The 18,211-nt window shown below is 38.5% G+C and overlaps 1 protein-coding gene across 1 annotated transcript in view; it reads right to left on the bottom strand.

Moving 5' to 3' along the window:
* ITGA9 (integrin subunit alpha 9) overlaps positions 1 to 18,211 on the bottom strand; it is a 212,313-nt gene that overhangs the window by 24,891 nt on the left and 169,211 nt on the right. Inside the window, exons 24-26 of the mRNA XM_065752710.1 lie at positions 5,094 to 5,219; positions 4,453 to 4,572; positions 2,658 to 2,759 (exon numbers count right to left, since the gene is read on the bottom strand). Coding sequence (XP_065608782.1) covers positions 2,658 to 2,759; positions 4,453 to 4,572; positions 5,094 to 5,219 — 348 coding nt within the window. The remainder of the gene's footprint in view (positions 1 to 2,657; positions 2,760 to 4,452; positions 4,573 to 5,093; positions 5,220 to 18,211) is intronic.

The following is an 18,211-nucleotide window of genomic DNA, read 5'->3' as shown; positions in this document are numbered from 1 at the left end:
ACCTGTAACAGAATGTTGGTGGGAAGATTCAACCCTTACTGCCATACCACCAACATCTGCCTCTCATGTTGTGGGCCAAATTAATAAAAAATAGGGGGCATTAATTTTGGAGCAACCGTTGTATTTATGTCAGCTTTTGCATTTCCTCTACAAGTAGTCTGCTGGGTTGTATGACAAAAACTAGTATGTATGTATGCTTGGTCCTACCATCACTGGCACTCCTTAAACTGGCATTGCAAACGTTAGTCACTCTTTTCTTTTTGCCTTTTTCACAGACATTTTGTCTGATATTACATGTTCAATTGTAAAAATGCTTAGGTAAGGGTAATTGGTTTTAAAGAATAGTTTATAAGGGTTTAATAAGTCTCTATTTAGCTGTAGATTGCAAAGGCCTTTTCAGATTTACCATGATAAAATGTCTAAGAAAATGTGTTACACTGTTAGGGAACACTTTAATAAAGGCACTTAAAGGTATTCCATACCCAACTGCTCAGGAGCTACTCCACAAACGGATGTGGTACAGCAGTCTGTGGTCAGTGAAAAGAAAACACATTGGGATTTTAAAACGGAAGGGAGGAGTATGAACAAAGATATTTTCTCTCTTCTGACACTACTTCCAGCAGAATAGTTGTGGCTTGTAACAAGTATTGTTCCCTTCTGCATTCCACAAGAAAAGAGAGCAGGGGAAAAATGAATACCTTGAGCCAAACCACGTCTAATTTTTTTCCCTTAACATGACCCTATGCAAAACATACAGCAATGAAGAAGCCAACAGACATATGGAAACAGCATTCAGCAAATAGCACTCACATTGGAAAAGATTTGATTAAATTGATGTTACATAGCTACAACATGCAATGCATGCTACTTTGCAGCTTAGGCTTCCCAGGAACTAGGAGCAAGTTCTTGTTTGAAGATTAACATAGCTTCCCAGTGCACACACTGTACTTCACAATCACTGCAACTCAAGGCTTGATGAAAGATTTTCTGGGAACAGGAAAAGGACAGTGCTGCTTTGTAGTGTTGTTGGGCTTTTTTGTTTGTTTTGATTTTTTTTTTCCTTCAATCATTATATAACAGTCAAATACAGCGGAGCTTGCATTCCTGGAAATAAGCATTTTTAAATTTTGAATGTTAAAGAGCAGTCCTACATATTTGACATTGTGCCTATCATTCTGACGTTCTGAAATAATTTATGGGTCAAAATACCTGGCAGAGAGATCCTGGCTTCTCCTGTTTCAGCTGGGGCATGGGTATCACAGTCAGGTGTTACTTCAGTTACAGAAGTTCTGAATTTTTGCCATAAATTTTAAAGATAACTGTGTGGTAGCTGCAGAATTAGAGATATCTAGCAATGTATTACTCAGGGCTGGGTGGTCATATGTAAGGCACCTTCCCAGGGAAGATGGGCTATGTTTTTCAGTTCAGCTGCCAAGTCTATTATTCTTATGTTCTTTAGAATGGTCCAGAGAAGTGACATAAAAAATACAACAGAAAGGGCAAAAGGGGTCCTGTCACGTAAACAACATTTTTCCTTGACAGTTCTAATAAAATTAAATGATGATGGAGAAAGTGGACACTACAACAGAACTCTGCTCTCCAACTGAAGGTAGCAGATGCAGGCTCAAGTGTTTCTTTGCCTTTTAAATCCAGTATCTCCTACAAGAATGGTTTAATGCGTGATGCCTATCTCTTCCAAAAGTGCTCTGAACTCAATACTCTTACAATGAAACTTCAACAGTCACTAAAATGGAGCCAATAAAAGAATGGTTCCATGGATTGGTGGTATGATGGTCACTGAGGGTAAGAGGATAACAGAGAAAAGATCTAGATCATGTTCCAAGAATACACAGCAAGAGGTGAAATAGAGAAATATCCTCATGTGACACAGAAATAGGAAATGACACTTTGAAACTTCTCTAGGCAAAGAGAAAACTCAATTTGGATGTGGCATCCTGTCCAATTTTCTTGCGTAAGCATTAGGAAACTTGGTAATCGGAAACCAAATTCATCACCTTCTTTTTTCAACAACTGTAAACATAGTCCTAGTTTTGTCCCCATAGTTTTGGTCCCATAGAACTTTACTTACAGCTAAAACTATACAGTGAATTCATTATGAACTTCAATATTTCCCTTCCAGCTTTCCATCCAGCTTCATGAAGATCAACAGAAAATGCAGTTTCAGGTTGCACATGAATGCCCCCAGCTCAGTATAAATAAACAGTCAAATCAGTCTTCGTAAATTTAGCCATTTTAACTCCAAAAATATCATTAATGCTTCTAAATATTTCGTATAGGTACATCTGAAAAGACCGCTGGAGTTTCAAGACTGTTAGTTTTTCAAGGAAAATGAATTAGATTAAGCAGATAGCAGCCTCAGGGTAAACTTAATATTGGCATGAATATTTTACAACTTTGGCTAACAGAACACAGATTCTCCAACACCACATAAGACCATTCACAATAGCGTTGTTATCATAGTGAGCAAAACCACAGAAGCAAGGCTAACTGCACTGCAAGTCTAGCCAGGAAGTCTAGGCACTCTCACAAGCTAGCCAAGCCCAAGTCCAGCCACCAATTCCAGTTTTTATCGCTCTCTTAATGAGCTCTAGCCCACCAGGAACAGGAAACATTTCTCCTCAGGTTCATTTACTTACTGTCTTTTCTTCTGGACTCCCGTTGGGCACCTCTACAACCCGGAGGTCAGGATCCACCTGCACCCTTGCCCTTGTGACAAACTGGATAACTGATGAAATGTCCTGAAAAGTAAAAACATGAAGAAATGGACTTGTGGGTGGGAAAATAAACAAAACATGAAAAGGCATCAAAACAAGACATCAAACATATGAAACATTTGGCAGCGTGATAAATACATCTAGGTAATGCTTAGTGTAGGTTAGGTTGAGAGCTAAGTACTATCCTGGTTAAAAGCCTGCTTTGATAAAATATACTTTACACTCATATCATAGATAGATAAAAGCAAGCACATTCCCTCACATTAAAATAACATCAGGTATGTTGGACCTCAAACACAACATTCATTCATATTTGAACTTTAAATACAATTTGTATTCAGCTGTTTTCTGCTTTTTTGTTTTGGTTTACCACATTTACCACAAAAGCAAAAGACTGAGAACCTTGTCAGTCACTACAGACAATCTTAGTATTAACCATCAAAGAAAAAATCTTTTTCTTATTCAAATGAACAGAAAAAACACACATGAAAGTTAGGACAGAGTCAAGTATAAGCCACAAAGAAGACTGTGTAATTAAATGAATACATGCACTGCAAATGTCTTAAAATATTTATTGTGCATCTTCCCTTACTAGAATATTATTGCTCCTATATTTTACTAATTGCATTTTATCAGGCACATTTTAATGCATATCTTAGTCATTCTTATGCCATTTGTACTGGGAAGGGTTGGTGATAGGTAACAAATGGCAAGTATTAGTGATACTGACCCAAAGACTTGGGTAAGCTCTGCAAGTCTTTTAAGAGGTGGGATGACTTCTGGCTATTCCCAGGACAGAATTCCCCAAAAGCACATTTCAAGGCACTCAGTTATGTGCTAACATATTTCCTATATGCAAGTAAAACACCTGAAACTTCTGGCCTTTCTTATATCTTCTGTTTTCAAATATGGACATACCTTAGAAATTAAAGCTGGTTTCAACTGGAAAGGCTCAGAGCTACATATTACTGATCTGATCTCTCCACTAAGGGCTCTCTCCATTATTTTTAATCTCGCGCTTCTCAAACACAGGTTCATTTTATTATGCTTGAATTCTCAGTTTTCTCCTGTGATTATCTTACATGCTTATAACCCTACAGCATCTTGCCATAACTGCAAAGTTATTGTGGTTTTTAAGTATAGGAAAGTAGGAAAAATTTTAGGAATTGTAAAGATTTGCTATTTCATTCAGTGGCTTCAGAGAAGACAAGAGTCAGCTTGCAACCATTAGTTTCTTGTCACAAATGTCAGGCTCAGCATTACTATGGTTGCAATGCAACTTCTTCGAATAATTATCATTTGAAGTAAAAAATTACAATAAACTGCCACGTCTCTGTTTATATGGAAGGAATGATAGTTTGTCACAGTTTATGTGCACTTAATCTAGTTCTCAGTTTTCAGAATAAGAACTTTCAGAAATCAATTCCACTTCCAGAAGTCTCTTGCCTTAACAGCATGCATACAATTAGGGGGCTTCATTTGCTGTTTCTCAGTGTATAAATTTCTAAACTTATTTCTGTCTTTATGGGCAATGGATAAGAACTAGGATTAACACCTCCATGCATGCTGTTGATAAATAGATCTGTTTTCTTTGACACTGAGATTTTTTTTAATAACACATTAGTAAACGGAGGGAATAATGCAAGTTTTGTGTCTATTGATGCATATAAGCATGCTTAAAATGGTATTTAAGACAGATGACAAAGGCAGCACCTACCTTCTTCAGTATCTCAGTATTTAGCAGTGTGTAAATACTTATTTCACTGGACTCTGCTTTTGCTAGTGAACTTAAGTTGCAGCGTATAATTAAGCAGGACCTGCCAGGTCTTTCGCAGTCCTAAAGAAAATATGGAAAAAGCCGTTAGGCAAGGGAGGAGATAATTAACTGAAAACTGTGTAACTGTAAATGCTCCAGCTGAGTAAGAGGCATGGTAAGCTGCTAAAATCCAGTTCTACTGTGCTGAAATAACAGCAATTTCCAAGACCTTAAGACTACAAGGTAGTAAGACCCGCATTAAAGCAAGATAAATAAAATTCAGCATCCGAAGTTCGTGGTGGGCTCTGCTGGCCCACAGCCCTGCTATTCCACCCACCTTCAGCGAAACGTGAGCAAGGACTCTGGTTACCAAGTGCACGCTGCCACTTCAGGTAGTTCCCTTCACTCTAGCCATTTAAAAATCAGAAAACTGAAAGCATTAGGAATCTCCACAGCTTTACTAGGTATCCCCATATCAGTATTTCTCTACATACACCAAACAGCTGCTTGATGGTCAGCTCTCTGCTTGAGTTCCTCAGGCTAATCCATGCAAAACTTTTTGTAATATGCACCATATGTTTGTTTTAGGTGGACTTTCTTACCAATACTTTCCTGCCTGACTTTGTGAAAAAAGCAAATATTGTGTGGAAAATATTTTCGTTCTCTTGGGGAACAACACACGGGTTGCGGTTTCGACGAAAAGAGCAGTTGCCTTTGTCCTGACCAACCTGCAAGTACAAATATACTCAGTTATTACTTCAAATTAAAATAAATGCCACAAGAAGGTGGAATTAACCTGTCCAAAGAAGGTGCCTACATCCAAGCTGAATGTCTGGACTCCTACTAAGAGGCAAAAGAGAGGAATAAGCCACATACCACTTTAAGTCAACTGTGTTACTCTATGTATTACATTTCTTGTATTATTTGGTATTATTGTATTTGCATTATTATTGTATTTGTATTATTTGGTGCTTTAGCAGCCATGACTATTTCACAAAATGAGCTAAAGGCAATCCTTGTTTCAAATCTCCAAATTTGCTCTCCTACCTTAAGCATAAACAGTACAAAAATAATGAATTTACATATATTGCATCTTTTAACTTATTCAGTTATCTACAAAAAGAGATAAAGCAAGCGCAGTGCAATAATGTTTGATAAAAATGATCTTCAATCAAGATAACCTTGCGTGAGAAAAACAGAAAGTAAGAATTTCTGCTAGTTATGGTTATTCACTAGAGAAAATCTATTGAAATTGAATACAACACGTGACAATAAAACACCAACAATTCCCTCCTGCCTCCATTCTCAAAAGCTGTGTGAAGCTTTTCTACAAGACAAGTAGATATTCCTGCATATCCTGTTGCTAACTTCCCCACATCCTCCACTCTGAGGATGAAAACTTTTATCTTACTTAAACCATAAATGTTTTAAAAAGAAAAAAAAAAAGGCTTTTTATAGATATTAAGTTGCTCCATGATCTGAGTCACATTCTGCACGGGCACTTTTTAGCCTAGTTAGCCAAAGATAAACAAAGCCTTATCTACATTTTAAACACTGTCTACCAGACAAGTGATGGCCAAGTCTTTTGGTAGGACAGAGCTTTTCTGCTCCTCTGGCCCACAAACACTTCATAATCTGTTCTTTGAACTATGTATTCACAACCTTTCTTTAAATAATCTGTTCTTACATTCCCATTAGATACATACACGAGTAGCTATCCAATGTTTATAGTTTCTTGGGATCAACTGAGAAGCAAGACTATGATGTTCTGCACTTGTCCAAATCATCTGGAATGAGATTTCTTTATTTATTGTACGTAAGAAATGCACAAAGCACACCAACTTTTATTTTCTTTGAACTTTCACATGGGAATTAGATTCAGATAAACCAGAAAGTTTATGTTAAATCAAGAACAGCGAAGAGTCCAGATCTACTCAGTACCTGCTCCTTGTTCCTGAAAGCTGGAATTACCAGAGATTTGGATGGATGTCATCAGATTCACATAAGAGATATAAAGAGAACAGTATGAGCTTCTACACTATCCCAGTCTCTAAATAGTCCTGCTTTACATCCTGTATAAACAATATGTAAGAAGAAACTAAAGCAGAAATATCCCAGAAGACAGAAAGGCATGATCTGGCACGAAGCAACATAAATCTGGTCCTTTCTTCTGTAAATGATTATATTTTCTAAAACTGAAGATTGGACAACCTCATTCTTTTTAAAACACTTTAGATGACACAGAGGAAGCCTTCTCCAGAGGATGAAATCTGAAAATGGAAGTATCCTTCCCTCTCTGCCAACTGTGCAGCAATCTTGCACAAAGCAGCTATTAAATTCAGCATCTTGGACCATGCTAGGAGGGATACATGCAGTACCAAACATCTCCTGTCATCTGTGCTGCTCTGGAACAGCTCCAGGACAGCAAACTATTAGACAGGAGCGGTGCACAAAGCTCCTGCTCCCATTATGACAAGACTGAGCTGCATCTCTATAATACAAATCGGAATGCTCATGTTTGTGCTTCTCCTTGTCCAAACAAGACACTACCCCAGACACCTGTTTTAATTCTTGTGACCAGTTTCATAATCTAAAACACATGGGAAAAAATGATGAATTTTCTTCTAAAGGCTTTGCATGAGCAAATGCTTATCATTTACAGAAGCAACAACTGTGCAAGCCTTACAGTACACATTCAGCCTCTGACAAAGTGTTGGAGTTACTAGGTATGTGATGGACTGGGGCTTTTTGGAAATTTTCATGCAGACTTAGCATCCTAAAAGCAGAAAAGGGCTACCACCAAAATGATCTTCCCTGGGATATAATATTTCACAGAAATAGCAGAAGTGGGAATAAGGAGGGAGCTGAAGCAGTGCAAGGGATGTGGAAAGAGACACATGTTCTGTTTGCACTCAGCACGAAGATTATACAGTAGTCACAGAGAAAAATCCAACATTCAACTCCCAACACAAACAAACAGCAATAAACAGGGACAGAATGATGGCTGCCCTAAAGCCTGCACTGAGACTGCTGCTTGGGAAATAAAACTCCTGCTCTGAGTGGGGTACCCAGCAAGAATCCCCTGCTGCTTCCCAAGGAGGGACTTCCAAGGAGCTGTGTCAAAACAGTCTCTGCTGGAGGCTGCTTCATTCTGTTTTCCAGAAAGCATTCATCTGTTTTAAATCCTTCAAGAATCCACTCGTAGCCTGGTATACTGGCAGAACAGTCACATCTCCAGCATCAAGAACAAAAGTAAAATTTTCCCCTACAAGATTTTTCTGACAGTTGCTTTTTATTTTTATTTTTTTTCCACCAGGTTCTTCTTATGTAAGGCCTTTCTTATGCTCATTCTTAACTTGTCATATGTTGCAAAACACCCTGACATCAGTGCATCTTATATATTATTTTTCTCTAATTTTATTTCAAGCCAAAAGACACTTTTGTCAAACTGCTCAGCTCTAAGGTAAAGGGAAGCCTGACAGAACAGCAGAATGATAAACTGCACAGACTTCATTCAGATCTCACATTCATTCCTGAACAGCTGTGGATGCCAGAAACCCATCTGTAATTTCCAACAGGGAGAAGTTCTGAGTGCTTCAACACCCTTCAACACCTAATCAGGTCCAATTTCAGCAGTGGTGATTTTTAAGAAGAGTTTAATCTATATATCCAAAATCTAAGGAACTGAAAATGACTGTTTGCTGATAAACATACATATGTATGCATTCCACTGTTCTATTCAATGCAACATGCATAAACATGAGGAGATAAAGCTTGAAAAATGTAAATGCATAATAGGTCTCTAAAATTCACCATGTCTGCAGTGGCCAGTATTATTCCTAATCCATAATCATACAGAAAAGCAAACCACCCCATATGCCACCTTCCCTACCCATCAACAGCCACACATTTTGAGACAGGTCGTTGTTGTCTCACTAAAAGGCTCATTAACATGATTGAGAGACAACATTTAAATATAACAGCCTACATGATGGGTCAACTTTTTGCTGCTCAGAGACAAGACATAACCACTGAGAGAGCGTACGTATTACTTCACGTTTAAAGAACACTGTATCTGCAAAAATGAAGAAATTCCCATGGGACGTCTTCTGTGGATGCAGAATATTTAAGAGGTCTTGTAGAGCAGAAGAAAAGCCATAACATAATAAAGATCTTTAACTATATCAGCTTACACCACCCTTAAAGAAAAAGGTGGGAGGATATTTCAGAGTGAAATTTGGATGTAAAACATACCAAATATACTGCACATGCATTACATCACCATCTAGAGCTGGATGGGAATAACATGTTGGATTTGTTACACACCACAGGTATCATCCTCTCTGACTTTCTGTACATGGGCTTGGGGTGTTTTGAGAATACTTGGGATGGGCTGGGCTTGGCACTCCAGCAAAATGGCACCAGTGCAAGGAGTACAATCACCATATTGTCCCCAAGGAACACAGAAGATAACCCAAAATTGATGCAACACCATCTGCATTTCTAAACCATGACAGCTGTGGGCTTAGTGGGTTTGGAGTTTCTGGCAGAAATAATATATTCGCAGCCTCAGTAGTTCATCTTCAAGGAACACATAACACCCTTTCTGCTAATATATAGCTACGCTCACAGCATTTCTAGCAAGTATTGCAAGGGGCCCTGGACAACCTGATCTACTGCCTGATTCAGTGGTCAGCAACTCTACTTATAGCAGAAAGGTTGGAACTACATGACCTTTGAGGTCCTCTCCAACCCAAGACATTCTATGATTGTTGGGTTATTTTGTCACGCATTTTAAGGTTTCAGTTTGTCTGCAACAAACTTCACTGCTGGACTGAAAGCCAGTGAACCTTTTCAGACTTCACCTGAACCACCTGTTTGACATGCATCAAAGATGGGACCCTCCTTTTTTCCTGCACAAGATGGCAATCCAGGAGAGGAAAATACAGTTTAAGACGGGGGACTGGAAAGGTCAGCTGAGGACCAAGCACAGGAAATAGGAAATTGGCAGTTGGTATGGAGTTAAGTAAGTGCATACAATAGGAGTTTTTTGGAGGAATGAGACTGAAAAATGAGAGGAAAGTGGCTGTCATTTCCAACAATGCATTAAGTGCAATCTCCTTGCTGCGTTGCTGCATATAAAATGCTGAGCACTAATCTCGTATTTAATGTTCAGCATTTTACAAAATAAACAGGCAAGAAGATGTCTTCAGCTAATGCCAAGGAATTTACTACGGTATTAAGTCTTAAAATGTTAAGGCTTTTCCAATAAGCCTGATTCCCCTCCTGAGATAAATCATCATCATTTATTAGTGATAGTCTGGAAACCAAGAGAACTAAACTGACACAGAACAAATGAGAAGGCTGAAACTAGCCACGAGGGCATGTGATAAGACCAAACAAACCCACCTTTGAACATGGAAAAAAAGCAGGGGCAACCCTGCAGAAAACATTATAGGACACAAGATACTTGGAACAGTAATTTTAGCTGCAAGAAACACAAAGTCTGAGCAGAGGTCAGATATTTCGCAAAACTGTTCATGCTGTTCCTCCCTGAAATGGATGCCTTTCAGATCAGCCTTTGGGTATGTGGGCTCCAAAGGATGGTTTGGCTGTAGTCTTCTTGAGATTGCTGTCAGAGTTTTTACACATTTCTTGTCTCTTACTATTTTTTAATGGTTTTATTTATGTATGCATGCTTAATCAGTGGTTCACATTTGCAAATTGGATAATAAATAACAAATCTTCTTTTCTTTACTTAGTTGCTAACTGTAGCATCCTCACTCTAAAATTAAAGAGGAACCGTATATGTGTATCTTTATTCAAAGGTGCCAATTCACTCCATAGTAGGCAAATGGAGATGAATTGATAGGCATGATAATCACACATGACACACATACTGAGGGAAAATAAGGGCTCTGACAAGAAATTCCAGACAAGGTCAGACTTTCAACAGTAGACAAATAAGTTATGTAAATATGTTATCTGAGCACTTGCTCCATATGCCAAAAATGTTTAATATTCACAGATAATGAAATATGTTTGACTCAGAACAGTTTTGTTGATTCTGGAAATATTTAAGAGGCACTGAAACAACAGGAAGAATTTTCTTATTTTTTTTAATTAACCCTTTTTATACCACATCTAAAAAGATTTTGACTGAAAATGGCAATGCTGGTAAGGAAAAACAGTACTCCACAGATCAATTCAAAATGTGGTCACATAGCCATGAGGAGTTTCAAGATTTAAACAGCAAAGTGGGGATGCTAAAGCATTAAATAATGACAGAGAAGTATTACATTGCAGTTCTGACACCTGTAACTTCAGTAGCAAGAACACTGGATGCATGTTTGGCCTAAATCTGCACTAAGCTGTCTGCAATACATGTAGATGTTCTTTTGACACACTCAACTGTGCACTTTTAATTAAGGAAATTATTTACATCAGCATAATGCCACAACATGTGCCATCACCAGACAGGCACTGGCCTTGCAATCACTTTGCATATACTTAGCATATACTTGGAAGAAAGACTGAGCACTCATGATTTATCTGAACTTTCCACACAGAAGGTTCAGAATGAATATCACCTTACATGGAAACCAAAGGGACAATTCACTCCTAATGTTCACATGCTCCTTATGATACATGTCTTCAACAGCTTAAATCCAAGAATCCACTGACACGTACAATCCTTCTCCCTGTTGTGAACTGGGAACTGCTTAATCAACATGTGAGGCATCAAATAAACCTAAAGGCACATCTCTTTTTAATACGACTCTGAGATCACTTGGAGTTCAGTGCTTTTAGCTAGGTTTTAGCTGCATTTCTTTCTAAAGCCTTTCCTACAATCCATAAAACATCATTAAAATGCATGGTTTTTTTTTTTACCTACTTGTTGGACATTCCTCGTGGGCTTGAAGAACTGGTATGGACATTCCACCACATATGTTTGAATGCATTAGAAAGATAGAGAGTCTCTTTAGAGATAGTGGAGAGAAGGTAGAAGCTTCAGGGAACAATCTTGCAGATCTGTAGTAGATCCTTGAAGCTTAACAATTAAGTATTTTAAGTTATGCAGATGTCCTTTCTTTCCAGGACATCCTCAGAGTTCTCCTTCCCCTAAAGAATGGTTTATTGATAGTTATCCTCACACAAGACTGGACTAACACTTCCAGGCAGGAGAGAAGAACTACACAATGCTTATTTCCACTCAGATACATCAACAGTATGGTAAAACCTTTTTTTATCTTTCTCAGTTATGAGATCTTGTACACACAAACAACATTGTTTTCAAATCTGATGTATCCAAAATTACCATTTAAACCAAAAATCGTGTAGGCTATTTACAAAATTAAATGGGTAGTTTATGATTTAGCATTTAAGAAAGATGTATATGTCAAAAGAATTAATCAGCTCTTTCCTGAAATCCTTCCTTCTCTGTTTTTTGGCAGGAAAAACTGTACCAATGGGAAATAGTGAAAGGATGCAAGTCTCATAGTCCTTCAAAAACAAAATGAAATTAAGATTATTTTGACTCATCCCTTCTCACTCTCATTCACTCTTCTTTCACAAGGGAATTGTCTGGCTGGGAAGCTTAAAGAAAACTGATTGCATTTTTTTCCCATACTTCAGCAAAACTCCTGATTACTGTGGTATCTACTAAACCTCCTGCTTTCTTTATGTATCTCTTAATGGCTAGTATATTTAACCAATTATTCCAAAATACAAATTCTTTACCTTAAATTCAGTTGTATGAAAAGGCAAATCAGTCGTTGTTTTACATATATTCAGTCATGAAAATAGGAACTGTGGGCACTTCACAAGCTAGTAACTTTTAAAATTGACTCAAAATACCAGACTCCCACATTATACAGACGGATAATGAGTTTGGGGTGAAGACAGTGTTGCAATATTTCAATGACTAGGCAATCTGATAAATTCCAATTCTTTGGCTTAGAAAGTCATAATGAGAAAGTCATAAGAAAATATGTCAGGTATTACCACGGTCTGATCTAATACACTGATCACAGTGCATTTTTGTCCCTGGTTTGGATGGCCCTGATTTTCTTGAGAGACAGATTGGTATTTTTAAACTCAAATTTCTATAAACATTCTTGTTAACTAGCACTTGCAAAAAAAATTCACTGTTTATGCAAGTCAATCATAGAAGATTTTCCCTGCTACACTGTTTTACAATATCCTGAAGGCAGTATCCAGCAAGGCACAAAAAGATGACTTTCAAACACTGCAAACACAATGGACTCTAATCAAAGCACAGATTTTGTATAGCAATCAGATGGTTCCAGAAAAGCAAAGAGTCATGACTGCTTTTTCCCACTTTGGGATTATTTTAAGGTCGTAGCTCAGGAAGTAGTTTTATGGCCAGGCACCTTTTCCTGTTAGAACAATGACAGCTTAAATAAGAACTAAGTTTCTCTTTATTTAAGGAGTTTCAGTTTATCATGCATTAGGAATGTGGTTATGGGAGCTCTTTCTGAGGGGCTCTGGGGTCTCACTTTCCCTGCCTACCGGTGACTGCGTCATGATGGACCACAGTGTATGCTCTTGACTTTCTTTGCAGCCACATCAGTACCAGTTTCTCCTGCAAGTGAGAAGGCTCCCAAGGCAAAGCCTGATTCAATTGCTATTACAGAGATGCTCTATATGGCAGGGGAAAAAAACTTTCAGCTACCTACACAAAATGTTTTGGTAGCAATCAAGTTATGCTTTTTAAATACGGTGCCAAAATACGTGCACGCAAGTGTCCACGGGGGGGATGTAATTTTTGCTATAAGTCTGAAACATTCCTACACAAATCTGGTACCAATGGTGGCAACCAGCAGCAGCATAACTGCTAGAACAACATTTTGCCACATAAAATACGATCAGCAAATATTTATATCTTTTCACGCTGGGATTGTGTATAGATGCTTTCAGAGCCTGAAACTTCAAAAGACAGAAATTATACAATCTTAAAGTGGCTGCCAACAAAAAAGGGGTTTTCTACATAATGATACAAAGGTTTGTCTTCGTAGGTGGAGCATGCAGTGGTGAGCTTGACAATTCCATCAGATACTTCAAAGAGCATTTGCACACTGTTACCACTTCAGAGAGCTCTGATGGTCTCCCTGTGCATATGGTTTTAAACATCAGCAGAGCAGTTGTCAAAGAATCTTATTCTTACCCTGGCGAATAGCATCATACAGATGATAAGCAGATTTTAAAACTGCAAAGATACTAAAGATACAACCAAAGCAAAACCCCAAGCAGCCTGGGAATTCTCACAGAACAAGACGGCAATTACTAACTCTTCTCTTTCACATCTTCCTGCTGTTTTCAGATATTACTGTGCAGGTGCCAGGAAGAAAAACGACATGAGTGCTACACAAAACCAGCCTAAAAAAATATAACCTGTCATAGGGCAGAAAGACTTCTGACTCTGGAACCGATTCCATTTTACTTTCTTTCAACATTCTCATGAAGAAGATGATGTTTATTTTGACAGTTACCCTTTTTGAACATGACAGTCAATGCTGTAATCCCACACTCAGGCAACCATTACCTTCAAAGACAACCTGGAAAACGAATTCTTTCCAATTCCTCTGTGTTTTTTATTAATTTCCAGTCTAGCTTTTCTTTATCATTCAAATCTGACTAAGACCCACTTTTTAAAAAGGCACAATCCAAGTCTCAGCTGATGAGAAAGAAGGAATAGAGAATTGTGAAATGAATATGTTAATAGAACAACTAGATTACATTTGTTCGTACTTCTATCAGAAAAAACAACCCCTTTCTTTGCTTTCTAAACAAAGAGTGATGGGAACACTGAACCAGGAACAAGGGACTTGAGATAAATGGAATATTCAAAGTGAACAGAAGCAGGATTCACAAAACAAAGGTTTAACATGTTTCTCTCTCTGGATATAATTAGCAAAGTCTTATGTAAACTCAAGAGGAAAAGATAGATTTTATACTGCCATTGAAGACAGGTAGGTGCTTCTACAGAGTTGCTCCTATGCCTATCTCTCTCCAGTAATTTCAAGAGTAATAAATCATTGTAATTAAAAATATGTTGTTATTAGCAATTACTCCAACAGTAATTACTGTACTTACATATGAAAACTTAAATGCTGGGACTGTCTTTCTCATCAGAAAACTGAGGACAATATTTCTTGCCTTCTTTCTGATTGCTCAGAATTCCCTTTTATTTCAGTATCTTTGAAGAGAATGGACTTCAACAGGTGCATCTCACTTTTAGCAAGATTCTTACCTCAGGAATTATTACAATGCTGTTTTTCATACCCATGGTGCTGATTTGCCTAAGCAGGATCTTAAAAATCAGTGCTTGCTGGACTGCATGATGCTTAGAACATACAATAATTCAGTTGGAAAGGAACTTCATGTCCAACTGCCTGGCTACTTCAAGGCTAACCAACAGTTAATGCACACTAATGAGGACACTGTCCAAAAGCCCCTTGAACACTGAGTGGTAGAGGGCACCAGCCAGCTCTCTAGGAAGCCTGTACCAGTGTCTGGCCATCTTCCTGGCACAGAAATGTTTCCCAGTACCCAGTCTGACCCTCCTCTAGTACAGCTTTGTAATGCTCCCACACTCTGCCATCGGTGTCCAGGAGCAGAGACCAACTTCTCAAGGAGCTCCAGAGAGCAGTGAGGCCACCTCTAGCCTCTTCTTCTCCAGGATGGGCAGTCCAAGTGTCCTCAGCCTCTCATCACATGACATGCCTAACAGCTCCGTCACCAGCTTTGTAGCTTTCCTTTGGACACTTTCAAGCACTTTAATATCCTTTTTATATAGTGGAGGCCAGTATTCAAGGTGAGGCTGCATCAACGCTAAACACTTTGGAGGAATTCTTACAACAGTAGCTATCTCCTTCCAAAAATTTACAAGTGAGCAGGGCAATTGTAGTAGCATGCACTTGTGTAATTCTGTTGACAACTAGCTGACCAACCACCGGCCTTGTAGAGCTTATTTCCTCCAGATAAGGAATGAGGACCATCCGTGTGCACTGCAGCTGGCTCCAGGTGCAAACAGAAAAATGTGTTTTCCAGCTGTTGGTCCCTTGCTCCTCATAATGGCATTTACCTTAGTTGAAAATTAAATAAACAGGAAAGCAACAATCTGATCCAGTTCTGTAAAGCCAACACTGGTGTAATCCCAGACTCCTTGCTAATTTATTATCTGTTTCAGGAAATACCCTGGCTAATTTGGCAGAAACTCCCATCGTGAAAATCTTTTTGGATGCTCTGGAAAGCAGCTTCTTGGCTGGCAAGTAAAACAGTGATTTCCTTGCCCTCCAAATTAGCTGGATACCCAAAGGAAATTACTAATCTTTCAGTTCAAAATCAAAACACACACAAGTATAATGAGTCCTGTTTTCCTCTGTGAGCAAACGGATAATCAATGGCTTGAATAGCAGAGAATCTACACTTCTCTTAATGCTAACCCTCCTGAATTCTGGGTGAAGCTTTCTGACCCATCACATGGACTATGACAGTTTTACCAACAAGCTGAGGGACTGGGCTTTTAACTTGTCTTAAAACCTCTCCAAGAAAGCAAATATAAAAATACATTGAATGAGATAGTTTTTCTTATTTGCTTCCAAAATATTCTTCACCACCGCAAGCCTTGAATATCTACTATGTAATATCAATGTAAGTGGTGAAATCCCCTAGCTAAAACCCTTGTAAAATTTCTAGTATTTCCATTCTGTTTAAACTTTCTGATAGGAAGAATGTTCATTTGCTTATTCTGTAATTTTCTTTCAATTATCCTTTCTCTTTTATGTCTAGCTTTTACTGTTGAATTTATTGTGGTTTTGTGTTACATAAACTCCCTCCAAAAGAATGTGAACATCTCCAAAGCAGTATTCTGAATGTCAAAACATCTTTGTGACCTGAATTTCTCTGGAAGAAAACCTTAAAACAGTTTCTGCAATAAAGCCAAAGACCTTAGAGCAACAGGAACAGAGGAAGCATGACTGCTGTAATTTCCTCTAGGAGCAGCATGGTAATAATTCCTATTAACACCTCCCAGAAATGCAGACCATTCCAGTAGGCCATATGTGACTCTTCCTTTTATTATTTTTGTGACTGAATGAAATACGAGGTCAGTCAACACACTAGGAAGGACTTAGCTCCTGGCACTATTTTGCTTCATTTGTGTATATTTGAAACAAAAACTCCTATGTTTTTACTATGCTTTTTCACCCATAAGATTCCCTGCTGTACCATGCACTGGGGAGGGGGCAAAAATACTATGAGCTTTTGAAAAAAGAAAAGAGTCTAACTTATGGACAAAAAACCATTCCTGATCCTCTGTATTAACAGCAGCTATTATGAAAGGTCCGGAAACACCGACACCTAGAACTGCTGGAGAAAGGTGCAATTACAGAAACCTTTGTAATGTCAAAAAGAGCACAATCACCTTTACTACAGTCTAGTTCCTAGGAAGATCAAAACAAGCAAAAGCTAGAAATTTTTGATTAATATACATAAATGCTTCTGAGTATCATCTGTTCTTGCCCATTTTTCATAGATCATTCCAACCTGCAGCTTTTAGGTTATTTGCTTGTTTAAGTATATTCGGTCTGAAAGAAGATGAAAAACTGCATGATTTTAGTTCCCTTTTCAGTCAGTGAAAACTCAGTGGGGGAGAAGTACGATGAAAGAGAACAGGATGCTTTTCCTGTTATCATACTACAACTTGGGAGAAATGGGTTCAGTGCCCATCTCTGACACAAATTTCCTGTGTAACCTACGGCAAAACATTTGGTGTTTCAATTATTTACCTGCAAAGCAGGGATAATTACTATTCCAGACATGATTTGCTTGGATAATATTTATTAGCAAGTCAGAAATGCTCAAGAAATCATGTCAACCATATCCTCTGTTTCATCAAGAGAAACATGACCAGCACATTGAAGGAGATGATTCTACCCCTCTACTCTGCTCCTGTGAGACTCGGTGGAATACTGCATCCAGTTCTGGGGCCCCCAAAACATGAAGGACATGGAGCTGTTGGAGCAGGTCCAAAGGAGGGTCATGAAGATGATGTGTGGGCTACAAGTACAGGCTATGAAAGCCTACAGAAGAGAAGGCTCCCAGGGAGACCTTATAGCAGCCTTGCGGTACCTGAAGGCAGACTATAGGAAAGCTGGGGAGGGACTATTTATAAGGGTATGTAGTGTCAGAATAAGGGGAAATGGTTTTAAAGTGGAAGAAGGTAGATTCAGATTAGATATTAGGAAGAAGTTCTTTATTGTGAGAGTGGTGAGACACTGCAACAGATTGCTCAGCAAGGTTGTGAATGCCCCCTCCCTAGAAGCATCCAAGGCCAGGCTGGATGGGGCTTTGAGCAACCTGGTCTAGCGGGGGGTGTCCCGGCCTATAGCAAGGGGCTGGAACTACATGAGCTTAAAGGTCCCTTTCAACCCAAACCATTCTTTGATTCTATGACAAGTCTATCATACACTTCAATGCAATGGCTGAACTAATGCAGGGTATACCAGCATATCGTGCAGACACATAAAGCCACACTTGTCTACCACAACTCTTAAGCCTTTAATACAAATAAGTCTCACAAGAGTAGTTTGAAATTTCTACAAAAACAGTTACAAAATAGATGTCAAATAACGGTGGTAAGAATGCAACCTGTTGGGAAAAAAGAGATGTAAACTTCACAGGCATTTATTAGCAC

Source organism: Cyrtonyx montezumae, unplaced genomic scaffold, assembly GCF_038088225.1.
Source record: "Cyrtonyx montezumae isolate F1298 unplaced genomic scaffold, pur_monq_1.0 scaffold_8, whole genome shotgun sequence".
NCBI classification, from domain to species: Eukaryota; Metazoa; Chordata; class Aves; order Galliformes; family Odontophoridae; genus Cyrtonyx; species Cyrtonyx montezumae.
Note: the sequence above shows the minus strand (reverse complement) of the source record. Positions and strands in the feature narration are given on the sequence as shown.